The following is a 27,470-nucleotide window of genomic DNA, read 5'->3' as shown; positions in this document are numbered from 1 at the left end:
GCCACAGCACACTGAAGAAAATCTGTATTTTCTGGAACAGGTTATTTCTTATGGCTTTATTTCTCCTGGAAAAGAAAAACCTATGTCAACCACCTCCACAGTTTTTGGTTAGAAGATTTTGGGTAAACGTGTTAGCTGTTGTCATTTTCCTAATGGATGATGGGGGCTGATTTCTAGCCTCTCCCTAACTCTTTGTTTTGGAAACCAAACCAATGTAATACGTTAATAACTCAAATTACATTCCCCACATTATGAAACGCTCAGGCTATTTTACTCCTCAGAAGTAGCTCATTATCTGTATTCTTATGGACAGAATAAAAAGCTCCAAAATGCTAAATGGCTATATAAATCCTTAGAGGAAGATACTAATTCCACGTTGGATTGTTCTCACTAGCCATTATGTAGAAAATAATGAGGACTTTATATTTCGGCAGCTGTGATAGGCTGGCAACGAAGGCAAAAACAACAGAAACGATGAGAATAAAGAGCAGGGCTCTCCGGGCATCGCAAGAGCCGCCCGTACCTGCACAGAGGCCGGGGAACACAAAGGCACCGCACTCACAGTTCTGTGGAGTCGAGAAGTAGGGCTTGGGTCCCAGTGCCTTGTCTCAAGTCCTCTTCCAGTCACAGCCTGGCTGTACCCCATCTTCTGAGCTCCCCGTCCTGATCAGGGCCTTCTAGCACTTCAGTTGCAGGATTGTTGGGGAAATTAAGTGGACAAATACTTGTCAAGCATTATAGGAGAGTACTTAGTACCTAAGAAGTAGTTGGTAAAGACCTGTAAGTATAAGCTTCATCTTGACCTGCTATGCTGTACTTCCCTTATCATAAATAGAATATCATTTGCCACAAGAGAAAACGGTGTGAGAAATCATTACGTACTCCCTCCATGTCAGCATTGAAGATACAGGAAGGTGAATGAGATAGCCATTCCTCGGGACTCAGAAACTTAGAGTTGGTAGGGAAATGAGATATATAATGGAGAGATCAAGAGAAATAGGGTAGATGAAGAGCCAAACTTTAGAATCCAAAGCATTTGGGCTGATTTTTTTTTTTTTTTTTACTAACTCTCTGTCTTTTTAGAACCAATGGCTGTTCATTGAAAATAGTAATATCGTTTAACTTACCATGTAACACAGATATACACATCAAAGCTAGAAACAGATTTCCCAAATCTCTTTGATTCCAGAACCCGAGTTCTTTGTACCTCGATAGGTTGTAATTCAGGTAAAGAATCCAGTGTACAGATGGTGGAGGTGAAAGAGCATATTTAAGACTTCCCCAAGACCAGAAGCTGTATGTGAATATTCATTTTGGCTATCTAAATATTGGAGCTGTATCCACTATTCTAAAAGAAAGCTGGAAAAAATTAACTGTGCCCAGGTATGTTTAAGGAAAAGGACACCTTGTAGTTGAATGAATCATTGCATAATTAATGTATTTATTCCTCAATCACTTTAATGAGCTCCTAAGTAACCATCTCTCATTGCTGTAAGTGGGGGGTAGGAAGTACAAGAGTCAAGAAGCCTCTAGAAGCTGGTACTAACTGAGAGAAATGTACACAATTCAGTGAGAAGGATATTGGATGATGAATGCAAGAATCACCAATAGTGGTGAATTCAGTGCCAAAAAAAAAAAAAAAAAAAAGTCTGATCAAGAGTTACAGAAAAGAGAGGCAGAGCCCCACATTAGGAAGTGGCATCGCACTGGAGATGGTATTTTTGAAAACCAGGTAGGCAGAGATCTGAGGATGAAGCAACAGAGACACAGGGCTCCTGCGGCTGGAGCAGACCTAGCTGCTCCCAGGAAAATGAAGAAGAAATGCTAGCCTCTCTTCCCTACCTGTGAAGAGTTTTCTATTCTTCAGAACTACCTGGTGCATTTCCTTCATTTTTGGATAGGATTTCAAGTCTGTGAGTTCAAGGATCTCTATTTCGTTCCCCTAGTTTGTTTCCCAACATTTTGAACAGTGGCTGTTCCACAGAGGTTAAGTAAAAAAAGCAGTTGTTGAATGAATATATGAATGAATGAATGAATGAATGAATGAATGAATGAATGAATGAATGAGTAGATGTGTTCCATTTTCACATAGAACTTCCAGTCGTATCTGTCTGCCTGCCCAACCTTGCTTACGTGTTGGATGGTACCCATGGTCTCCACAGGGCTGGTCTCACATTTCAAATTGATCTATCACTGTACATCTCTCAATGCGGACAACGCATGCAAAATGGCGACCAATGGTAGCTTTGAGCACTGAGGTAAATTAAAAGGAAAACGAGGACCATAAAACCATTTGGATATCATTTAGAACACAATTATCAAAGACTGTCTTAATGGAGTAAAACTAATGTCACTGTCCTCTATAATAGATAGTGTGAGACAGTTCTCTTTATTGGTGAAGAAAACTACCTTCATGGTAGGCTTGTTCGAAAGACAACGTCAGTTCCAACAGATGCTATGGGAGCATTTTACAGACAAAAACAGGGTCAGTTTTTCTCTTGAAATCAGCTTAGCAAGTTGTGTCTTAAACGTACATAGCAATGGATTCTGCAGAAATTTGCATCAGTATAGCACTCTCCCGGCTAGCCCACCATTTGAGATCGTTGTAGTATGTTTAAAGATACAGAGCTGTCAAGGGGGAGAGTCACAAGAAGGCGGGTTTCAGGTGACACACATCGTCTCCTCCCATGGACTGAGTAAGTGAGAAAACGCTTTTGAATGGACGGTAGGTATTTTCAGACACGTATCTCAGAAAACCATAATGCAGCCATTTCACTATGGTTACATTTCTGGGAACGTTTGCTCTTATTTACGACAGCTGAATATTATGTGGTTAAAATGGGCAAAGTGTCCATTGATTGCAGAACAGAGAAATTCTTGCTTAACCTAGGATCCATCCCCATCATGGCTTAGACTATTCTGCCTATACTCTGTGTGTGTGTGTGTGTGTGTGTGTGTGTGTGTGTGTGTGTGTGTGCGTGCACACACGCACACACACACGCACGCACACATGTATATTCTCTAATTTTTGTCTGTAGGAGGCAGGGAAGGGAGTGAAGAGAAACACATTTTCCCAGAAGAGTATTTCTCCTGAGTCTTAAGTATTTGAACCCAATTGTCTGGGCTCATGGTTTTACTTTTCCTCTGGGATATTAGATATGATACCAGTGTAAAACAGGCTCATAATGTGATAATGAGAAACACTGCATCCTACATGTCTTCCTTAGCTAACACAGTGTATGAAGGAATGTATTTTCCATTGCCTCTTCACTGTGATTCGTGAAAAGTTAATTCAAGTTCCAGAGTGGCTCATCAGTCATTTCTCCAGATGTTGGGAGCAGACAAGTCTCTGGTCTGATCCTTATTCCATGCCATCCTCTGCATGGGTGGCAGGACACAGGGGAGCAGCCAGTGACAGAACTGGGGGCGGGGGTAGGGGGGGAGCATCAACCCTGGTGGGAAAATGCACCTGTATTAAGCCAGAAGAGAAGACAGGTGGAACTCAGCAGAAGCCAAGTTCCAAGTGCTATGAATTAATAGACATTCTGATTCTACAACTTTAAGTTCTGGAATCACTGAAGAAGCTAACTTAGGTTCAGGACCCTGAATTCTTTCTACTGTCAATGTTTATTTTATTGAGAAAATATCTGTTCTCCTTGATATGGAAAAGGCTAGAATTATGGACCAGTTTCCCTGTTGCATGATTTTTTTTTTTACTTAGCTACTCAGGCCTCTGTCTCTCCCCCACTCCCATCATAAATGGGATACGTTGTTTAGTTTCCTCTCTTGTAGTATTTAAAATTTCTGAAAGACAACTTGCTACCATTCAGTGACAGCCCTCTTACAAGCGAAATGATTTTATCCTTGTGAGATTTCTTAGATCGGGCTGAGTAAACAATGCACCCAGACAAGCACGAAAGCGGAGTGCTGCGGTGGTTGACCGCAGTTGGAAGGGGGTGGGGTGGGTTCTGTGTTCCAGGTGATGCCAGCTGTTGCAGACCGTCTGTGCTCAGAAGAGGGCGGGGTGAGGGCTGTCTGTGCAGGGTCTACCTCCCGTCAGGTGTTCATCAGGAGGATACCCTTCCCATGCTTCAGAGTGTGGCTTCGGATTTCTAAAGAGCCAAATTAATCCAAAGAGATTTAGGGACACTAGACTTTTTGACTCTTCTGGAGAACACCATCTGGACAAACAGATGGAGGACCGTGGCAGAGGGCTGGAGCGGAGAGTGAGCAGGGAGTACAATGGCAGGGCAGGCCCGGTGAATGTCCATGCTGGGCCTGCTTCAGTCCGACCCAGGTAGTGGGCACCAAACAGGTGCTACCAGGGAGCTCCCGGGCCCTCAGGACACCGAGGCTCTGTAGGTGGTGCAGGCAGATTGCTCGCTCTTGGGCATGCAGACATAGCTCCAGTTCTCTGGGCTGGCAAGAGGATCTCCCCCCGGGACTCCCAGGTCCCCATAGAGGGTGCACACGTGGTGTCCAGTAAGCTGTCTACATGGTCACTGGCTAGCAGAACTGGTGTCTTGATAAGCTGGTATAAAAGGGCTACACATTTGCATACTTTCACTCTAAGTACTGCATTGTTTTTCCACACGAGGAAGATGGAGGTGGAAAGGGTAACGGTGAGGAGAGAACTGCACACCACACTTCTGTAGTTGTAACCACACTTGGTTCCTCCCCTTATTTCATCCTTCTGTGAGACTATGAATTACTGTTATTGACAGCCACGGAGGGGCTGATAAGGTTACAGCCCATGCATTGACTTTGAGCCACATGACACTCCAGAAGCCCAATACTTGGCTCAACGACCAGTTGTAATAAACTTGCAAATTTATCTTTTGAAGGTATGCATTACCCAACTTGACACTTAGACCTGTTTAAACTCCCTAATCATAGAGAAGAAACCTGGATTACAAAGGGGAAGAAATAAAGATGGAGGCAAACAGCTGGGAAGAAGAAGTCAGGAGGTTTAATGTATTCTATGATAGCTAGCGATAAAATTCTACTACTGATCTTTGGTGACTAAGTTTTGGGGGTGAATAAGTAGATTTTAGTCACTCTTGTAACATACACATGCATAAAATGCAAAGTCGATTAGAGGTGCTTAATATTATCTAAGACATCTATCACATCCTATTATAAACCTGAAATATGTCAATAAAATTTAAAAAAAACACTTAAAAATTACGGGTCTTCCATTGCCCTGTGTTTCTCTGGGGATGACAAGTATTTAGTAATTATTAGTCCATCTGTTTTCCTCCTAGGTAAAGCCAGTCTCACAGACTGAGGGGGAGGCATTAGAAAGACAAATAGGCCATTGAGAAAACAAATGTACAGTCAGGTGTGGCCCAGCACATCTTTAATAATTGCTCCAGAAACAGTTATTCATGACCAACAATGTAGTGTTGCCACCCTGAATGTCTTACCAAATGGGACACTCGAGTATGCAAATTATCTCCACCATGAAAGGCTGAATCGAGGACTCTGAGAATGCACCTAATCTCTTCTATTAATAATTGCCTTACAGAAACCTATCTCTCCCCAGCCTTTGTCTTCATTAAGCAGGTATTTAAATGCTTTTCTGTTTCTACTCCGTATTACAACTCTGTAGATATGTAATTACATTTAGTATCTTCTGAAATTATTGTCTCCTTTATTAAGCGCAGATCCAGTACAAGTCAAATTAGTGAAGGTGTACGGAGCAGCAAGGAATTGGAGCACTGTTGGTCTTAAAGGTAGAATCGGTGTGAGTGAACTAGAAAGTTCAGACCATCTCTGAGGCCATCTTTGTGTCCCCAGGACCCCACCCCCAGTTACCTTGCCAGCCCAGCCTGTTCTTTATATACCATGTCCAGAAACAGAAACCCGCCATCTTCCCTGGAGAGCTGGTGGGTTATTTTTACCCTCTTGCCGCCATCAGTGAAGTCATCCTTCTATTCAACCTAAATCCTCTGTCCCCTTCATCTTAGAATTGGTGACCAAGGCTTCCTGTTAGGTCCACAACAGAAAATGCCAACAGCTGATGGTCACCCTTCCAAGCCCATCGTATAGACAGAGGCTGTTGATGACACCTGCCGGTCCCTCTCCTGCCGGTCCAAGAGAAACAGCAGAGCTCATCATAAAGCAATGCGTTGTCACATACTCATACCCAGTAATGTCTGACTAAGCTGTGAATGCATTTTGCCCCCTTAAAAAAAAATTGTCGTTTTAAAGACCAACAGAGACAGAAGAAGCACGCCAAAAGCCAGAAAGCAGGATGGAGAATCGGGAGAAATGTTCACAAGGCAGCTGTCCTGCCCCTCATTTTCCAGCCCCCACCCTGCACAGAGTGGGACTGCCGATACGAACATCCCCCGATACCATCTATTAATCATTCTCCTCTTTTCTTCTAGAGATACAGTGCAATGTTCTCCATCCTCGTCTTTCTGATCATGTTCTCTAATGTCTTAATGACTTTTATGGTGAAGTGGGTACCACTTCCAACATATTTTCACTCTGTTTTTATGAGCCTTTTACTTGTTCTTGGGGAACGCGGTAATGAGCACTGATTTCTTTTATTCTGCTTTAGTTAATCAGCTGAGCTTCTTCCTAACTGAAGATCATCTGGGCAAAAAGAGAGTATTTTTCTTTGTGCCTAGTGGTTTTTTTGGTACAACTTGTATTGCAGTGTTTGGGAAGGACCTTGATGGCCGAGTGGATTTTTTTTGTTTAACCTGACTTCTAGTTTTGTTTGGTTAACGGTTTCAATCAGTCTGCAGTTGTAAGGGACTCTGTCTGGTCCAGTTTTCGTTTCTTCCACCCACTGGCCCCGCCCCTCCCACCAGAACACCCACGCCTACCTCAGGCGCTGAGAACTTCTGCAGACCCGTTCCCCATCGGTCCTAAGAGAGCCATTCTCGTCACTTTGTAGTGAGACTCTCATAGTCATACAGTCATAGAATTCCGAATCAATAACTACCCAGGGCTCCAGAACCATTTTTATAATAGCAACTGCTCTTTATATATATTGGTACAAGGTCACATGGCAAGAGGCAAAGTCAAGCCCTGAGCCCAAGGCTGCGTCATTCCAAGGCTTATTTCTGTCTTTCTGAGCCTGTGGGCCTGACAGATTGACATTGGGCGAGCACACATCCCCCCCCCTCTCCCCTCATCCCTGCTCACCCTCACACAATAACACATCCTTGTATATTCTTCTCTCTTCTCTTCCTTCACCATTTCCTTTTAAATGATATTCCCTTTTAAAGTTACTCAAAGAGCTAGTGGTCTGCCCTGTGGAAAACTCTTACCGAGAGTATCTCAGTGACCCTTGATAATGATTGAGCCAGTTCTTACCGGACATTTTGAGGATCACAGTTTACCTACATCCTCATTATTTATAATGTTAGAAAAAATAATAAGTTATCAGGACAAAGATAGTAACACATTTTTCTCATGTAAAACGTAGGCTGTGTCCTTAACACAATATGTTGACATCCATTCTTGAGAGTTTCAGAATTAAATGTATATGTGGAGCCAATAAAAGAGAAATGTAGTGAAAGCTTTATCTCAGGTCAGGAAACAAACATTAATAAATGTTAGATAGCTTTAGTGAGAAAAAATGTATCAAAACTCTAAATTAATATGAAAAAGAGTCTCTAGACCAAAGCACACGAATAAATAATTTACTGTTAAAGAAACTGAAACTGCTATTAAAAATAGAAGGCTCCCCCCCCGCCCCGGTAATGGAGAGTCAGGAGAAATACTTACAAGGCCATCTTCACAGTCCTCTAAAGATGGGCCAACCAAAGTTCCTTGCAGAAGAGCAAGTTCCAAGTCACTGATGGAATTCATGAGGACAGTAATCCCAGAGAGCTTTGGGAAGGAATGCGGATACTGCGTAAATGTTGCCTGATGGTCTTCTCTGAGTTGAGACCCTGCAATAGGCGATGATGTTTCCTCTGGCATTTTGGTCACACCTGCAGTGTGCCACCGAGCCTGCCCCAGACAAAGAAGGCCAGGCCAACATTCCAACCCACTGATGCCACGCGTCCCTAAAGTGCTCTCCTGCAGAGAACAAACGCAACAGCAAACAGGGTCGACTACCAGCAGCAAGTGGTGCCCGCACAGACCACAGCAGGCAGGAGAAATGGCAGAATGTTTATCACAGAAAACAAGTGAAATGCACTCATCATAGAAATAGTGACTTATAGGCTAGAGAAGAAGTAACAGTTCACTGCTCCTGCAGTCAACCCCTTGAGCCATTTAACTGTCTACTCACTTAAAGTCATGCTATCTGACTAGCTTTTTACTATGTTTTAAGTGTGTAATCAAGAAAACTTTCTCATAGTCTTCATTCTTTGGGTATAGTTTTGCATTGGGCTTTGAAAAAATTGTAACAGAGGGGACACTTAGGAAGATAAGCAGCCCCCTTCCATCCCCCTCTTCCTCCTTCCCTCCCTCCCTGTCTTCCTCTTTCCCTCCCTCCATCCATCTCTCTCTTTCTCTTTCTCCCTCCATCTTTCCCTCCTCTCCCTCCCTCCTCTCCCTCCCTCCTTCCCTCCCTCCTGGCCTCCATCCTTCTGGCTTGTCACCAGCATGTTGCCCTGCTCTCCTAGACTCCCAGTCTTCCATTGAGAGAGGCCCTCCTCCCCACTGGCCAGCTCCACCCCGAAGCCCAAGAACTGGATTGGGAAGTGTACGTGGTCTGTTGTTCAGGGCAGGGGGCATGACGCCCGAGGACAGGACTGGAGGGCAAAGGAAGGGATCCAGTATGCGCTCTCGTTTCTATTTTAAAATAATACTTGGAAGGGATTTAGAAGCAGCCAAAAGAGACCCAGCTGAGGTTGTAATTTAGTTTGTCACAGGGTAGCTGTGAAGTGACCTCTATGAGCCGTGTTTTTAATAATCTTGAAAAACCAAAAGGACTGTGATCAAACTACTGAACTCATCCTGCAGGGGTGTCTCGAATGTGTTGTTTTCATGAGTGGGCTTTTAAAGGGATCCAGTATATTGAGACATTGATATAAACTGTGCAAAAAAAAAAATACAATCACAGCTCTTCCTGTATGTCTTTGTAGTTTGCGGAGAGATTCTGATTTGAAGAGATTTCATGGTGAAATCAGACTTCAGTTGTTAGGTGATGAATTTTAAAAGGGGGAATGGCTATGTTCCCTGAACACGTGGTACAGAAGGAAGAAAGAGAAGATAATTCCATTCCTGAGACAGGCGTAGCCTGTGTAGATGACACTACCAGGAAGACAATGGAGAAAAGATGGGTTTGGAAGAGACTGACCACAGAACAATAGGAGAGACTTACGACCAATATGTCTGTATCTATTAATGTTTTTATTAAAGGGGATTGACAGGTTCACCAAATGAGATCTTGTGAGAGACTCTGGTTGGATTCCACAGGCTAGCTATTTAAGGAAATGTCTTTCATCACGTTATCTGCATTGATGGAAAAAAGAAAAACCTCCATAGCCCTTCAGTGGTCACAGTATCTTTGCAGAACATAAGATTCCAGAAAATCCAAGAGTCACAGAAGGCCAAACAGCTGCGGGAGAGTACAAATAGCTCTAATCCGAAATGCATGATTTATCCAGTGGGCACATGATTGCTAGCAATCTTACTTTTTTTGGTGATTACAAAATTGAGCATAGTAGTGCATGTGATTCTATTTGAAGGTTTTAAAAGAGTTTGTTGTTGTTGTTTTACAACAATCATGCAGGAATATTGGGGATTTTAATTTAAGTAAGAGAACTCTGGGGAGGTTTATTAAGAAGATAGAATGGGAAAAATGAGAAAGTAATACAGAGGGACCTTCAGTCGGGAGAATATTAAGTAGACTGCCTTGGGAAGAGGCTTGTAGTTGCTTGTCTGCGTTGGGCTAATCTACATAATTGACTAAAACAGAATGAACAGCTGTGAAATACAGTATTTGGATGTGTGGGTAAAACAAATTACAATCTATACAAGGTCACAGAACATGGAATGTATTTTCATAGAATTATAGAATTTCAAAGCTTGTTCAGGGTATAAGAAATCAACCAATCTTCCAGAGAAGCTAAATTTACTTTGTCAAGGTCATCTACCTGCTTGTATGAAACCAGATAAATAAAATCAAAGCTCAGCTCTACCACCTAAGCTATCTCTTGGCAAAGACCAGATATCTTTCTATACCTCATTGTTCCAATCTGGAAAATGAAATTGATAATTAGATTAAATAAGATAATACATCTAGTCCCTGGTGGTTCATGCCTCTAATCCTAACTACTCAGAAGGCTGAGATTTGAGGATCACAGATTGAATGCAGCCTGAGCAAAATGTCCATGAGACTCTTATCTCCAATTAACTAGTAAAAAGCTACAAGTGGAGGTATGGCTTAAATGGTAGAGTGCTAGCCTTGAGTGCAAAATTAAAATAAGAACTCAAGGCCCTGAGTTCAGTCCCCAGTATTAGAACAAAAAGAAGAAAAAGAAAAGAGAAAGAAGAAAGGAAGGAAAGAAAGAAAGAAAGCACAAGAAAGAAAGAGGGGAAGTAAGAAGGAAAAAAGGGAGAGACAGAAAAAAAAAGAAAGAAAGAAAAAAAGAAAGACAGAAAAGACATTCTGTAATAACACTAGAGAGTATATCAGACTTCTTAGTAAACAATCTAAAATGAGGGTCTGCTAAAACACTGTTAAGAAAAAATGTGCAAATAAAGAATCAAGCTAATATTTATGACAAGATCAGATATTAAAGGCTTGAGAAAGGAAGCAGGAAACAAATGTCAAGGGAAGAGAAACATTCTTTGTCATGATTCTTAGGCATTCTGTGAGTCCTCGAGCCACCCGCTCTCCACCAGGACCCAGAGGAAGCCCGAGAACTGTGTGTGTAGCCAACAGTCTGTGTGATTGGGCACCGGGGGTTAATAGACCACACTGAGCAACACTGACTTAGCCTCTTCTTACTTCACGAATCTGCACAAGACTTGTGAAGGAAAGTGCTCGGGCAGCCTCACTTCTGTCCTTCTCACTGGAGCCTGTGCTGAATCAGGCTCCCGGCAGAGCAGCGTTGTTCTCTGCAGACTTAGCTTTAACTCCTACTGCCATTCGAGGGGGTGAAGAGGATCAGAGACATCATGTGCATGTCCAGAAACACCACAAGGCACCGCATGATACAATGAGAAGCGAGATAAACATGAAATGTAATGCGCCATCGTGTAATATACCCCGTGACCCTTCCTGTAACCTTCCAGGTTGGTTTGATGTGTTAAATTGCTTCATAACACGTCAGGACCCATGAAAAATAACTCGTTGGATTGCTATAAAAGAAAAATCAATTCAACTCCAGGCGCGGATCCGCTCACCACACATATGCCATTTGTTTTCTAGAATCACAACCACGGCTGCCTGTATGATGGACCTGAGACGGTACCCATTGGACGAACAAAACTGCACGTTGGAAATCGAGAGCTGTAAGTCTGTCTGAGGGGCCAGCTAGGCTGAGCTCTGCTTCAAGAGTCCGTTGGGCAGAGGCCCAGCTCTTGTCTACAGTAAATCCTGCCCACATTCCTGTAGAACCAGTAGATTACGGGATGTTGGCTGTTGATTTTGTGTTGAGCTACCATGATCGAGGTCTAACGCTTATATTCATGCTGAAAGCCATGCTATGAGCATGATTGGTGTGTGTGTGTGTGTGTGTGTGTGTGTGTGTGTGTGTGTGTGTGTGTGTGTGTGTGTGTGTGTGTGTGTGTGTGCATGTGCACACGTGTGTATGCATTACTCTATTTACTGCACTGACCTGTTTAGCAGTGTAGCTGCTTTTCTGGGCTCGGGTTTGAGCCTCTCTGTTGATGAGTCAGTCAGCAAATGTTGGTTTCATAACCTGTCTCTATTTCAGGGTCACTTGGGAGGGAGCAGGAGCTGGAAAAACATCTCAACTCTTCTTTCCTCTGTCAGTGCTTTGGAATGATTTCCCTCCTGGTCCCATCAAATGAATAATTTGGAAACTGGTGATTTTTCCATGCGCCGTTGTCCATCAGGAGGAGCGGGGCTGCCGTGAGGGGCCTTTGTGAGGGATTTTATGTGTGTCAGCCATTGTCTCTTGCAGTCGCTGCTCTGAGCAGAAATACAGCATTCACAGCACACGATGGGTATTTTTGCCCATTTCAAAAGATAGCTTCTAGGGACTAATTAATTTTGCATGGATTTTTTTTTTGAAGAAACTTCATGGCCTACTCCACATCATCATTATTTTTAAATTAGATCTTTGCCTTGCAGAACTACTTGATGAATTGGCTCTATAGGATTTCAGTGATTAATTTTATGTAAATATCTTTAGGGTAACAGCTCATGTTTCACTGTCTTATCTTACAGTACAACTTAGGGCACAATACTCTCCAAAGGCCAAATTCTTCAGCAGGTTCAAATCATTGACTCAATGATCTTTATTAATTATTCTCTTAATGATCTGTAAATGGCTGCACAATTTTGTTTTGATTGAACATGTCCGTTCATGAGCTTGAGCCGTGTCAGCCCTTCTTTTATTCTCTTCTTTTTCCTGTCTGTCCTAACTGTCCACCTGTCCCCTCAACTTTTCTAGTTCCATTTTCACACATACACGTGGGTGTTATGACTCTCTTCACCCACCATTCCTCTCACTTTGCAGGGAATATTTCTAGGTACCACTAAATGAATTTTTGGTGTCATGAGAGCATTTTTGGACTTTCGCGTGTGAAATTTTACTTGAGTGTTAAGTGATCGTGGTTGTACATGGATGAAGTCCTGTCACCAATCACACTTCATGAGAGTCTCTCTCATCCCGTTCAGGACGTAGCCTTTCACTTGTAGCGGACTCACGACTAAGGACATAACACCTGAGCACTTCATGGTGTCATTAAGTTAGAATCTTGACATGAATATTAACATGATAATTGATTATGCTTTGCACAGGTTATTTTTCAGTGTAGCCCTTCTGTGAACATCAGAACATATTCCTATAACCAGAGACACAGATTCGAAAACAATGTGATTTGTCCAGGCCCACCCAGTCCCTTACTGGCGGAATGAGCGGCCATGGTGACTGAACGCTGACTTCCCTTAGGAAAGACGCCGATTGTGGAGGAACCAGATGGACAGATTCGTGTTTTAATTCCAAATCAGGAAAATATCCTGTTCTTAAGGGGAAATCTGGATTCTGTATTCATTATGCATATAGAGCAGAGAACAAATCGTTGTTATGGAGAATGAAATTTGGTATTCCATTCGTGGCATTCAGCATTTGTATTATAAATAGTTGACTAATTAAGCATATTAAAATAAGCTCAGAGCTCAGCTTCTTTCCCTTAAAAAAGAAAATCCCAGTTGTCTGACATTCTACTTTCTTTTTTCCTTCTTTGTATTTTTTCATCTATAGCTAGTTTTATTTAATCACTGTCTAATATAAAATATCACTTTTTTCATCTACTCCTTTCCTTTCCGCAAGTCGTAGGCCTCTCTGACCTTCTGTCTCTCTCTGCCCTTTTCTTCCCCTCTCTCAGTCCTGTTCCCGCTCTCAAATGAAAATGGCCCTAAGGGCCACTAAGTCATGAATACTTATCAGCATTTTGTCAGTAAATACATCCGTTCTGTTTCAGAGAGGATAACAACACTGGCTGCTGGATGGCTTGAAATGATGAAACACAGGAATAGGTTCCTTGCTCATTTGTTAATTTAGTCATTCAAGGATTTACTTATTCTAAAAGTATTTCTTTAGCCCTCATTATTCACCATGCATTATAAGAAGCTTTAGAAATATAATGAGAAGCACAACACACCATACTATACCTCCCCTCTTCCCTTCTGATGATTAATAGATATAACTTGAATAAAACAACTGCATCAGTGAAAGAAAAAGTGATGCCAAGATAAAGTGTCTCATCCTCTTAAGACCTTAAACTACTTAGAGCGAGCCTTGAGATCCACCTTGAGGTTTCTGCGTGGTCAGTGTACACTGCATTTACTTCATTACTTCACTTAAATAGAGATGGAGCGAGAAGCTCTGTGTAGTTAATGGGATTTGCAGAATTAAATAGGCCCTGGTCGTATTCATCACCATGCAGGCCAAACCAGAAAAGAGACTCCATTCTGAGGTGCTTCCAACCATGACTCTTAAAATAGCTTTTACCTAATTATTCCCGTTATCTCTGCAGTCGGAGGCAGTTTGTCATATTTTGTTCATGTAGCATCATGTGCAGGTGAGCTGACACGGCAGGTAAGTTTCATTACTTCCGGTGCCATCCACTGCCTTCTAGAGTGATTCAGCCAGCTGCCAACAGGGTAAAATCAAACTAATACCTTTCACCACCTCCGAGTTAGGAAATAGCATTAATAACTAGCTTCAGAATCCAGAGATGAAGGGGAAGGACAGCCTGGGTGTAAGTATAAGCCATTCATGGTTTTGTTATCTAACCCCTTAAATGGATCAAGAAGGCGGCCACCTGCTGCTCTTCTAATGGAGCCCAAGTCCCTGTGGGCACGCAACTGCGTCGGTACAAAGATCTCTGCTCCTGAAGATGCTCAGTGTGCAGCAGAAGCTGCAAGTAGGCCTGCTATTGTCTAATTGAATTCCAGTTTGGATATCATGCCTATTGATAGAATAATGCCTCTCTCTATTCAACCATTTCATTCTAGAGCATTCTATTGAAGGGGTCAGCAGATTTCTTTCTGTAAAATACTGGAGGTGTGCAGTACAAATTTAGCACAGCACTGGGTTCATACATCCTGGAGCCAGGTTATGCTGGATAATATTTTAGTCAGCACAACTATAAAATTTTCAAGGGCTTAGATGTAATAAAAATACTGTTGCATTTTTGGACTTTAAGTCAGAGGGACCTTGGAGTTGTGGGTATACTGGCAGCGGAGGGTGTGAGCAGGAGGGGCTCCGTGAAGGGTGATGCGGTGATAACATGGTGGTCTGGTGATGATACGGTGGTCTGGTGATGTTACAGTGATGTGGTCATATGACGTTGGTGTGGGGTTGATACGGTAATATGGTAATGGTATGGCGATATGGTGATGATAAAGTGGTATGGTGGTGAAGGCTCTTTAATCATATAAATAGGCCTAGCTTGGAGCTAACTAGACAGGTGATAGAGCTCCTGCAAGTTTCTCATTTGTGCAGTCTTGCACAAAGGGTAGACTTCTGTGCGTGCTGGGTATTGCTGTAGCAGCTCCGATTGCTATACTACCATCATGATCATTACCAAATTAAACCTGGCATATGGTGCCCAATTAGAATCACATGTTTTCAGAGGAGCATTCACCCATCAGAACAGCCAAAGCAAAGAGCGGATGGTGTATAAACGGTGGAGAACCCGAAGACACTGGACTCCGGTGCGGGATGCCCGTTTGCCCTGAGGAAGGGACATTTACAGAATAGAGATTTTCAGATAGCCATGGAATTGTCTCTTAAGAGAGCAAGCAGCCTGTGTCTTCCCTAAGGGAAGAACCAGTCTAAAGGTAAAAGATGCAAAAAAGGCAATTTGAGACTGAAAAGTTAAAAAAAAAAAAAAAAAAAGGAAAAACTCATCACAATTATAGCTAGGAAAAATCAGATGGTTGCTGCCTACAGTATGCCATTTTCTGGGACCATTGGGCGAATGATAAGAGTAGAACATTTCTGTTTCTAAGTAGTTGTGGGTTGAAGTTTACTTGGTACCAATAAAAATGGGAAACTTTAATTAAAGGGCAATTAGACAAGCACTGGAGCAAATACCTCTGGGAGCAATGCTGTTTAGGAAAAGATGAAACTCACATCCCTGCTAAGGTTTTAACTTGAACGTTCCGTGTGTGTGTGTGTGTGTGTGTGTGTGTGTGTGTGTGTGTGTGTGTGTGTGTGTGTGTTGCTGAAGGGCTTATTATCTAGCAAATAAACTGCTTTTCTCAGATTTACACAGAATAAGATTCTAAACTATTTTCTATTTTTCTAAATAATCTAACTCCCTTCCCCCCCTCCCCCTTTGCCTTTTGTATTTCTTACCTTTTTTCTTCTGATCCGGGGGCTCGAACTCAAGGCCTAGGTGCTGTCCCTGAGCTTTTGTGCTCAAGACTAATGCTACTCCTCCACTTCCATCTTTTTGCTGGTTAATCAGAGATAAGACTCTTATGTGACTCCTAATAAGACTTCCTGCCTGGGTAGGTTCGCTGCGAATTGTGATCTTCAGATCTCAGCCTCCTGAGTCGCTAGGAGTACAGGTGTGAGCCACTGGTGCCCAACTCCTGTCTTTTAAGGCCCAACAGAAGTTGTTTGCATGCATCAGCCCTGTCAGGCTGACAGAGTGGCGATATGAAGTAATAACGCTTCCCAGAATTTCAGATGATCTTGGAATTCTTTTTTGAATTTTAATTTCTTAGTATCTTCACTTGTGCTGCGCGCCGGGCATCTTGATCATTGTCACCCGCCCATCGTTCCCCGTCTCGTTTCGATTAGAGAAATATTCCTGCGAAACTCTGGCGATGCCTCGTGTAATTATTTATCAAGGAAAAAGCAAATTGCATGGCAGAAAGCTCCCCAGCATCACCAAATGCAAGCTTAATTGGCCTCACTCTCCTAGTGGGTTCGTGTCTAGAACTGCGGCTCATATTATGGAAGTGGGGTTTTATAGGCTCAACCTTGCTGTGCGGAGACTTCGTGCTGGAAGGTGATCGTGGTTTAACACCATGCGTTGCTGGTGGGCATGGATAAGACCAGCAGGCTTCTACCTTCACTGGAAGGAAGACTGCTGTCCTTCAAGTCTCCCATCACTGAACAGTGTCTTGGATAGAATGAGTGTTTTGGTATTTAGAACCCTTTCGGTCCAAAGTGGGCTTTTCTCCCCCCTAGTAAAGTGAAATCTTTCATTAATTTATTCATTTTTGCTGCCAGTATTGGGGCTCAAACTCAGGGCACAAGCACTCTCCCTTTGGCCCTTGGCTCAAGGCTTAGTGCTCTACCACTTGAACCACACCTCCAACTTCCCGATTTTTGTGATTAACTGGACTGAAGAGTCTCACAGACTTTCCTGCCTGACCTGGCTTCGAGCTGAAATTCTTAGATTTCAGCTTCCTGAATACACTTTTGGCAAGTCCTGGGGCTTGAACTCAGGGCTGGGTACCGTCCCTTAACTTTTGGACTCCAGCCACAACTCCACTTCAGACTTTTTGCTATTTAATTGGAGATGAGAGTCGCACGGACTGTCTTGCTCTCCACCTCCAGAGGAGCTAGGCTTACAGGTAGGTGAGAGCACAGACATGAGCCACTGGTACCTGCTGAAATCTTATTTCTCCTTTGTGTTTTTTAAAATTTTTTTTTTATTGTGAAACTACTGTACAGAGGGGTTACAATTACATGGGCAACATAATGAGTGCATTTCTTATCAAGCATTGTAGCCTCCTCTTTTGTTTCCCCTTCCCATCTCTTCCCATCCTCCCCCCCCCACCTCTCCACCCAATCCTCCTCCCCCCTCCCCACCAAAGTTGTAAAGTTTGTTTTTCCACATAACGACTTGTACATCTCATTGTTGCAATGGATCCACCTGTATCCCTATTTAAACGATTTGTTTCTATTGCCTCTTTTTTATTCTCTATTTTCTCCTTCTGAGATTCCCCACTGCATACTTGTTGGGACCTCTATGCCTGTCTAGCGTGAATCTGAACTAAAATCTTTAGACCTTTGTCTTCTAGATTACTAACATTTATTTAAAGTGACTTTGAAAGTTGGTGGACCTATTTGCACTCTGTGAATTGATGTCTGAGTTTGTGAATCCCCAGGGCAGAGGTTCTAAGCCTTGCTTCACAGTTTGGTTGTGTTCTGTTTAGTTGGTTAGCTTTGTTTTGTTTTGGTTTTTTGTTGGTCATGGGACTTGAACTCTGGGCCTGGGCGCTGTCCCTCAGCTCTTCAGCTCAAGGTGAGTGAGTACTCTGCCACTTGAGTCACAGCACCCCTTCTGGTTTTCTGGTGCTTGATTGGAGAGAAGAGTCTCGTGGACTTTGCTGCCCAGGCTAGCTCTGAACCTCTATCTTCAGATCTCAGCCTCCTGAGTAGCTAGGATGACAGGCGTGAGCCACCGGTGCCCCGCATGTGTCTTAGTTTTTATACAGTTTCATCCCTCGTTCTCCAAGTGCTGGCGTGGACTTGCTGCTGTCCTGTTTGCAGTGACTTCTGTGCGCATGAGGTAAAACAAACGCGCCTTCTTCGCCGGAGCTGCTCCTTCACGGAGTGTGCACAGTGCACTGCGACCCATCTCCAAACTCTAAAGCACATCTCAGGCACTGTTCACAACAGAAGCGGCAGTTTCTACCTGCTGTTCTACATTTGCATAAACCATAATTTGCTTTTAAACCTGTGCCTGCTCCTGGAACCTAAGTACTTATTATTTTGTTTTACATAACAGCTCATTTGTTTATGGTTGAGGCTCTGTCATTACATACATTCTTGATTTTATATATTATACATCTGTATGCATTCCATTGAACAATCCCTAAAATACAAAGGGAACCTGGGGCACCTTAGAATTGAACGATAACTAATTTAATCACTTGATGAATCCCAAGTGGAAAACAATGGGAATGCAGAACGCCCCGTGTTTGGGGCTTGGTGTGTCACAGGGAACTCCAGCAGGCATCCCCGGCGGCTGCTGAGACCCTGTGCCAGGTGGGTGAGCTTAGTTGTGCAGGTGTGCGGCGTCCTAGAACCGGCTGCCGGGGGCCAGATGCGGGGTCGGCTCTGTCATCCTGACAGTGGCCACGACTTCCACGGGCATCAGTAGAAGCCTTTTGGTAGCTAGAATTTGAGAGACTGGAAGGAATCTTCCAGAAGTAGACACAGTCTCCTTGTTGCATTGCTACCCCTTGCAGGGCTAGCATCGAGGATCATCCACGGGCCTCCATGGAGCCACAGGAGCCCCGAGCAGAGCCTGCTCCGTAGTAAAGCTCAGCAGTGACACTCAGGAATTTAGTGGCACAAATCTTGGCTTTCAGCTACGAGATTAGCGAGCAGCAGGTAGCAGGACCCAGGCTCCCACCGTGGGTTCTTAGACTTGGTGAGTTCCTACATCTCTCAGGACACCGGCTCCATTCAATAACCCATGTTTGCTTATTCTTACCTTTCTCAAAATGACAGCCAGCCACCTGCTCTCAAGTTTCTACCGCTAATTTCTCTCCTGCCTGGGAGAGAAATGTGCCCACTGGACAGGAAGAATATAGGATTGCTGGCCACCAGTAGCTCACGCCTGCCATCCTGGCTACTCAAGAAGGCTGAGATGTGAGGATCGCGGTTTCAAAGCCAGCCCGGGCAGGAAACTCTGTGAGACTCTTATCTCTAATAAACCACTCAGAAAACCGGAAGTGGCGCTGTGACTCAAGTGGTAGAGAGCTTGCCTTGAGCTAAAGAGCTGAGGGACAGCGCCCAGGCCCAGAGTTCAAGCCCCATGACTGACACACACACAAAAAAAAGAACCGAGGCTAGTGCACTGCTTACTGTAAATCTGTCCATGGCAGGCGTGGCTGGGGAGGATGGAGAGCGGAACCTGGTGTAGAGAGATGGTCCTTGGGCGCTGGCAGGATGCCGGGAATGCTGCCATCCTACAAACACGGCTCTTGCTGGCAGGACAGGTTTGGCGCTCACCAGGGGGAAATGCCACACTTGTGGGTTCCACGGTGTGTGTAGAGAAGTCTGACGTGACTGGCATGAGCCAGGGGCGCAAGTCCTCCCGGGGCCTTCCGTAGGGCACGCACAGGGGGCACCGTGGTTCTCGGTGGGTACTTGCAGCCACTCAGCTGCAGCTCGGATCCTGAACTTGGCTCCCCATATTCCAGCTAGATTTCCATGAGTAAAAGGGAAAGGTCAAAAAAGTATTGCTGGATAGACTTTTTTGGACAGACAGGCCTTCCTTCATCTAAGCCTGGTGTCTGCGGTCTGCCTGCATGCCGCCCTGCATCCCGCCCACCCCGGGGGTTACAGATGACGTCAGGACCACCCATCCCCATCAGGGAAACGATCGCTTGCTACGTGTTGCTTTGTGCCGGATCTTGTGCTGTGTGCCTACAGACTTTTATCTCACTGGTTTTCTCCTTGTGACAGCTACTGATAATACTGCTCCTTCTCAGAGGAGGCCTTGGAGAACTCCAGTAGTTGTAGGAACTAGAATCCATTGTAGCTACTTTAAGCAGAAAGGAATTTATTTGCCATCTATGTCCAGCTTTCCTGGGCTCAACTTTTAGATAGACTCTCAGAATCCCGACCCAGCCTCTCCCCCCTACACCCCTCTCTCCCTCCCTCCAGTCCTCCCTCCCTCTCTTTCTCTTTCCTCTCCCCTCTCCCCTCTCCACCTTCCACCCCCCCCCCCCACACACACACCAATTCAGTCCTGAATTCAAGTCTACAGCAAGTATAGCTGACTGGACAAACTCTGGGTCACATTCTACTATAGAACAAAGTGAGCTTGAGAAATGTAGTTTTTTGTTGCTGATGTGTTTCTTTTGTTAGTGCCAGTACTGGGACTTGATTCCAGACCTCATGCTCTCCATCACTTTTTATGCCAATAGTTGATGCTCTACCACTTGAACCATGCTTCCATTCTGGGTTTGTTACTTCATTGGAGATAAGACCCTCTCATCTCCATCTGCTTCCGCTGGAATCCCTAATATGTTTGCATCTCTAGTGGGATTTACCAGTTTCTCCACCCATAGTCTGCTTAGGTGAAAACCTTAGGTACTTTCTGTGAATTGTCCTATGGTCATGTTGATGTATCTCTATACCTGTGTATCTGTAATTTATTGAATACTTACGATGTACTAAACGTCTTTACATTCATGGTCTTATTTAATATATCAACCTACATGAACAAGAGAAAGCACAGAGCTGATGGTGTGGAGTCAGGATTCAACCTCACCTCTCTCTGTGGGTCTTGCTCTTAGGCAGCATACTGTCAACCTGTATCTGGTATAAAACTATGCCAGAATGATGATAAAAGCGCAAAAACACTGAATATGGATAGCAGGTTGATATGTTAAGTCACTCTAGGGTTGGAGGCATGGTTCAGTTGGTACAGTGCTAGCCAAGGAGCAGAAGCATCATTTTCTGAGTTTTGAGGAGAGAGGCGGCGGGGAGGGGGGGGGGGAGGAAAGGGAGGGAGGGAGGAAGGGAGGGAGGGAGGAAGGGAGGGAGGGAAGCACCTCGGCTTTGTTAGTCTACAAAGCCTAGTATTGTTACATCTCAGAAGGTTGAAGAATCTCTTAAATCATTTCTAGTCCATTTGTTTCTCCATTTTCCTTTCATAAAAAAGGAAATAAGAAAGATTGCATTCTCGCCAGAACAAAGCCACTCTCATTGTTAGATTAATGGATTTCAAATGTGCCCTTTTGCCCTCAGTGGAGATAAATATTGACCATGGCTTTCATTTCTGAAGTCAATTGTTTATATTTAAACCTCTGACATAAAGTACCACTTGAGTGTACGTTTAATCAAACTCACTGCCAAATGAGGAAGGTCCGTGGGCAGAACTGGGGAAGATACATTAAGGAAGCACTGGTTTTAAGTTGAGTCATGGTGGCTGTTTTGAATTATAATTGTATCAAAAGACAAACACTATGATAAATTGCTTATACAGGCAGAAAAGTTGTTCTGATTGCCTTTTCAATTCAGCTTTTCCCCATACTGTTTTATAGAGATCACGATAACAGGTATAAATTGATTTTTATAAAGTTAAAAGGGTTTTAGTTGTGAAAGGGATGGCCGTGGTGATATTTCCATGCATGTAATTGAACCCCAATCAAACTCACCCCTTCTATCCTGCTCCCCAACAGTTCCAACCAGTGTCCTTGTCTGTTTTGATACATGCAAATGAAGTTCTCCATGCGCCTTCTCCCTCCCCCTCCATCACTAACACACACCTGCCCAACAAACAGAACCTGCTTCACTTCCCTAGCATTGGTCCATTCTTTTTAGTGAGTATTAATTGTACCAAGCCATGTCACCATTGTATTGCAAATGGGCACATCTAATAGTTTAATCAGAATAACCTTCTCTTTGGCTTTCTCTTGACATAGAATGTGATTCTAACTATGGGCATTTGCAATTCTGCGTGAAGATTGATAGAAGGGGATAGATGTAATATATTAATGATGAACAGAGATGAACAGAATATTCCAGAACACTTTAAATGAAAGATGTTAAGTTTTGAAGACCCATAATCAATGTCATACAAGCCATATTATCAGGAGAGAGGGATGCGTGGCCTTCAGGCTGAGTTCATATCACTTGGTACAGGACAGAATCCACCCAGAATGCAAACCACATCCCATTTGCCTGCACTGATCATTTTCCATGGTGGGAAACAGTATTATAAATATGCAAATGTCCTTATGAACGCTGTTATAAATATGAAAATTTCCTATTTTTATTCTTTTTTTTGTTACCTTCAGCCCTTACCTGGAATCTTTAAGTGACTCCTTACAGTAGCCAATCCCACATTACAGATGGGGAAACTGAGGATTATGGAATGTGAACAACATTAGATCATATCCAGATCCTGAAAGCTAGATGCAAAGTCTAGTAATTTTTCAAAGACTTTTCCAAGTCTAATTCAGGTATAACTGGTAAATAAAATTGAAAATCCATACTGCACACTATGTAATATTTTGATAAATGTGTACATTGTGAAATGACAGTCACAAACTCAGAAGCTGATAATTCAATCCTGCTGCTGGTGTTCATTCATTTTTCTAGTCAGTAAAAACAATGTAGTCTCTAAACTGTCTGTGAATTCCATTTTACTAGTAGTGCCTTTACCTGGCTTTGGAGATCATGGAAATTTTTGAAAGAAAATGTCTTTAATCTAAAAATAAGAAAGATTGTTTAAATGATATTTTAAAGTACTAGTGGTCCTAGATCCAACTTCTACCCAGAAAGAACCCTTTGACTTTGACTTTAGTTGTTTTTATACTTTCCTTACAATTAATCCAAAGTGTTACTTTCTGGACTCAGTTTCTGCTATTTTAAACTTTTTGGTTACCAACTATTCTTTATGTGCCTGAAATTCAAAAATACAACCAGTTTCTGAAACACAGTATCCTACATAGAAAATGATTGTTTAAAATTCTCACTGAAAGTAAGCTTTTTTTTTTTTTTTGCCTTGATTATGGGATATGGAGAAATTATAAAAGAAAATACATTTCCCTAGAGACTCTATTTCTGTTCTCAACCACAAATGCCCCCAGAGAAGGTACATTAATAGTAACTATATTTTTATAAACCATATTGAGCTGGGGGAGGGGCTCTACCCCTCACTGATTGCACCTGTGTGCACAGAGGCTGCCCAGCACGCCTGCAGCTGTAGTCCCCAGAGAGACATCAGCGCACTGGGATAGATTCTCGTACAGCCTTCAGAATGCCTACTGGCTCTTCCCTTTGCCCACAATCTTATTTCCTTCCCTGCCTGCTTAGCCAGCCCCCACTCACCTGGAGATCCAAAGTCACCATTCTTGTGTCTTAGCAAAGATTAGTCAACATTCTCCTGTCTTAAATCAGATCATTACGATTAGGACCATTAGGATTGTCACGGGTATTTTTGTTTACTTCGCTGCCTGGGCATTCCCACACGCAGCAGAGACAGGATCATCGTACATAGTACCACATAGACTCTCTGTGAAGGTCCTCCATCAAACCTTTGCTCCTGAATAAAGTGACAGAAATGGGCCTGGAGCACAGCTAGTTAAAGCCTATCAGGAAGAGAATCTTTATGAGAATTGAAGATTTGCATTTCAGTTAGAACAATGCCTTTTTCAACCTGTGAAACTATTTTATATTCAGCTTAATTTTTCCTCTAATCCCTGTATCCCAAGATATCTTAGTAATTAAGGAAACTAAATGCACATGGTTTTGCAAGGAAAATAGCCTACTAGCCTTCCTTTAATAGTGAAGATTAACAAAACAAACTTTCATCTTGTTAAATTGACCCCTGGTTCTCACAAAAAGGGGGGCATGGTCTGCCATTTTAAAACATATGCTCCTGCTTGACAAAGTTAGTACAAGTAAACTTGTCAAATGCCAAAGTGTAGAGTATTAAAATTTCAACAAAATGTCAGGGGAAGAGGGGAAACCGGTGAATTTAAGAAAAGTCTGTCACAAAGATTGCATTACATGTTTCTTTCTGCCTGACTTCGAGTGGCAAATGGAAGCTTAAAAATATAACCTAATGATGTGTCTTTATGGTAAGAAGTTTATATAACCTAATTGCCATAAAACTGTCATCGCTGGTTGATTTGTTAGGGTAATAAAAGATGTGTCCTTAGAACTCGGCTGGCATGAGTTCTGTCCAAGCCCACTGACAGCCCCGGAGTCATCCATTTTCTATTTTTGCACATGGCTAAATAGAATGCTTTAAACCATTTTCCTTGGCATCCTGTGTGGATGCAAGAACCAAGGTGCGATTTAGACACTGCAGAAGGCTTTCACTAATAGGAGCTTGGATGTGAAGGATTGGGAAGGAAGAAGGAAATGAAGAAGAGTGATAAAAGCCCGGCCCCTCGTGAGAAGTTCAAATCTCAGGCTCCAACCACGCTTTAAAAACTTTTATTCTGAAATGGCCTTACATTGACAGAACATTGCAAAGGGAGGCTAGATTTCCTTCATGCTCTTCACCCAACTTTCCTGTGTCCATGTGTCACATACCCATGATGCTTTTATCAAGAGATTGACATTGGGCTGTTGACAGTATTCGGAGTTCACCTGCTTTTCCAAAGTGCCCTTTTCCTGTTGAAGAATCCAGTGTAGAATGAGGTGCTCTCTTACACTGTCTTCCTGGTACTGGAGTGTCTCCATCTTTGTTTCATGACCTTGACACTTGACACTTCAGGAGACTTCTGGCCAATTTCAGATTACCGATATTTTTTCATGGTTAGACTGGTCCACTCAAAGTCTTTGGTGTTCTTCCTTGAGAAAGTAGATGAAACCCAACAGAACTGACTCAGAAATGCTAGCTGGTTAGCATATTACACATACTTACATTTGATCAGGCAAAGGCAAATATAATTAAACTGTTCTAATCATTTAATTTAAATACAGCCTATAAATTTCTCATTTGATAATTCATTTTATACTTTCTCAAAAAGAAAATAACATTTGCCAAGTACTGTGGCTTACCATATTTCGCCTAATTTTTTCTGCCAAACAATTCTAGACTATAGATAATATTTTTATCATGCCCTTATAGCTGAGGAAATTTATTCTTATCCCTAAGTAGTTGTACAAAGGACTTGTCTTTCAACAACAATTTAGGAACACAATGCATAATTGCTAGTTAAACATCAAAAATTTACTTCCAACCAGGTGTGATAGCACATGCTTCTAATCCCATTACTCAAATGACAGAAGCGAAGAGAGCAAGAGTTCCAGGCCAGCCTGGTCTACAGTGAGTTCAAGGTCAGTTTGGCCTACATAGTGAAACGTATCTCAGAAAAATCAGGCCTGAGGATGTAGTTCAATTGGTAGAGCTCTTGACTAGCATGTGCTAGGTCCTGGCTCTAATGCCTAGCCCCCAAGGTAGAAGATAGATAGATAGATAGATAGATAGATAGATAGATAGATAGATAGATAGATAGATAGATAGATAGATAGATAGATTATATATAGAGAGAGAATATATATACATACATACATTATATTCTCTGAGAGAAACCCATGGGAAAAAGTATCATCCAAAGGAATACTAAACTTTTTTAGTTGTCCCAAATGTTGCTTTATTTTGGAGAAAACATCTTCGCAAAAAGATTTCTTTAATTGATAGTGGTAAAAAACATGCACCCAAACAACTTATTTTTATTTTTATTTTTGGGTCCGTTGTGGGGCTTGAACTCAGGGCCTGAGTGATGTCCTTGAGCATTTTTGTGCTCAAGGATAGCACTCTACCACTTGAGCCCCAGGAATTTTTCTTCCCCAGGCTAGATTTGAACCACCATCCTCAGATCTCAGCCTCTGAGTAGCTAGGATTACAGGCGGGACACCAGTGCCTAGTCCAAACAACTTACTACCCTTGTCTTCTTACTTATCTACATCTCAGTTCTGCCTCTCCACCCCCTCCTGTGCTCCTCCCTCTGCCTCTCTCCCTCTCTGAGTCCTTCCTTCCCTTTCTCTTTTACATGTGTGCACACACATACAGGGGCACACTATCTATCTGAAAATATAATACTGTGAGATCTATGTAGAATCCGACTTCTACAAAAATCATTCTCCTTAATTACTGAAGTTTCTCATGCCTCAGCTTTGAGATATCACACTTTTAACAGTTCAGCCGAATGAAGCATTTCGGGAGTATATTTTAGAAGTTTTGACAGGATGAGCCATCAAAGTTCCAATCTGGTGATGCACCTACTAAACCAAGCCATCCGCTTCCAGGCCTCACTGATAAGAAAGTGAACTGAATTGAGTTGCATATCCTCTAGTCCAACAATCCAATTTTACAGATAAGTAATCAATATTTTCCAGGTCATTGATCTGGTTAATGACAGAACCAAAGCTAATATGTCTGCTGTAAGTCATTTTCTCCTTGATAGCCTGCGATTTTGGAGGCAGGGGCAGAAATGAGTGAGGTATTAATGCTTTCAATTATATTCGTTCTCCATATATGTGCTATGTGAGTATTGTGCATGGTTTTATCTGCATTTTTCCCAAGGAGAAAGTGAGGGAAAATACTACATTTTGGAATATACTAGTTAATCAACATATTTCTATTGACAACTAATTAAACTGCAGTTTGGACTTGGCTAAAGATTTGGTTAAGTAACAAAACGTGTGTTATTTCTTTAGAAGTAGAGCTTTTTTTTAAGCCTAAAATGTTATCTGCTTTGACAAAGAATGTTTTTCTGACCTTAGAGTTATTAATTGCATAATGGCAAATACATCTCCCTTTCTCCACCTCCTAGAAGTAAAATTAATGAAGACTGTTACGTATTTCCATAAGACAGTTTGGTTTCCATGTGTTGCTTAGAATGAAAGCCAGTGTCCATTAGCAAATTATATCAGTGATTCAAGAACGTGGCTCAGCTGTGAAAAACCAATTTGTAGAAGCACATCCTCTGCAGCATCATTTTGACCCATGTAATAGACCAGTTTTGTGGCTGTTGTTGGCAGTGCTGCTGTTTGAACTCAGACCCTCACCCTTTCTCAGTGGGCACTCCACCACCTGAGTCCTCCAGCCCAAAAGATGAGCTTTCAAGCCTTTTATTGATAGTCTTGATGAATGCTGTCATTTCTGCTGAACCTACCAGAAACATTGTCACAAGTTAGAATTAAGGGGAAAACAGTTCATTTATGTAGTATTCATATTGTAGATAATTATAGTGCATATAATCATGTTCCTGGCTTTGAGAAAAATATGCAATTTGACACATGCACCCTTAAAAGTTTCATATTGCTTTCATAACCTCAAAAGATACATTCTCCATAGAGCAGACAGGATGTTGAACCCTCAGCGCTTGCAGGTCGGACACTCGGCCA

The 27,470-nt window shown here is 42.6% G+C and overlaps 1 protein-coding gene across 2 annotated transcripts in view; it reads left to right on the top strand.

Moving 5' to 3' along the window:
* Gabrb2 (gamma-aminobutyric acid type A receptor subunit beta2) overlaps positions 1 to 27,470 on the top strand; it is a 134,601-nt gene that overhangs the window by 55,845 nt on the left and 51,286 nt on the right. For both annotated transcript variants that reach the window (XM_069993955.1, XM_069993954.1), the window contains exon 5: positions 11,351 to 11,433. In XM_069993955.1, coding sequence (XP_069850056.1) covers positions 11,351 to 11,433 — 83 coding nt within the window. The remainder of the gene's footprint in view (positions 1 to 11,350; positions 11,434 to 27,470) is intronic.

This window comes from Dipodomys merriami, unplaced genomic scaffold (genome assembly GCF_024711535.1).
Source record: "Dipodomys merriami isolate MVZ:Mamm:240054 unplaced genomic scaffold, mDipMer1.0.p SCAF_44, whole genome shotgun sequence".
Taxonomy (NCBI): domain Eukaryota; kingdom Metazoa; phylum Chordata; class Mammalia; order Rodentia; family Heteromyidae; genus Dipodomys; species Dipodomys merriami.
This window is presented reverse-complemented; position numbering and strand designations above follow the sequence as displayed.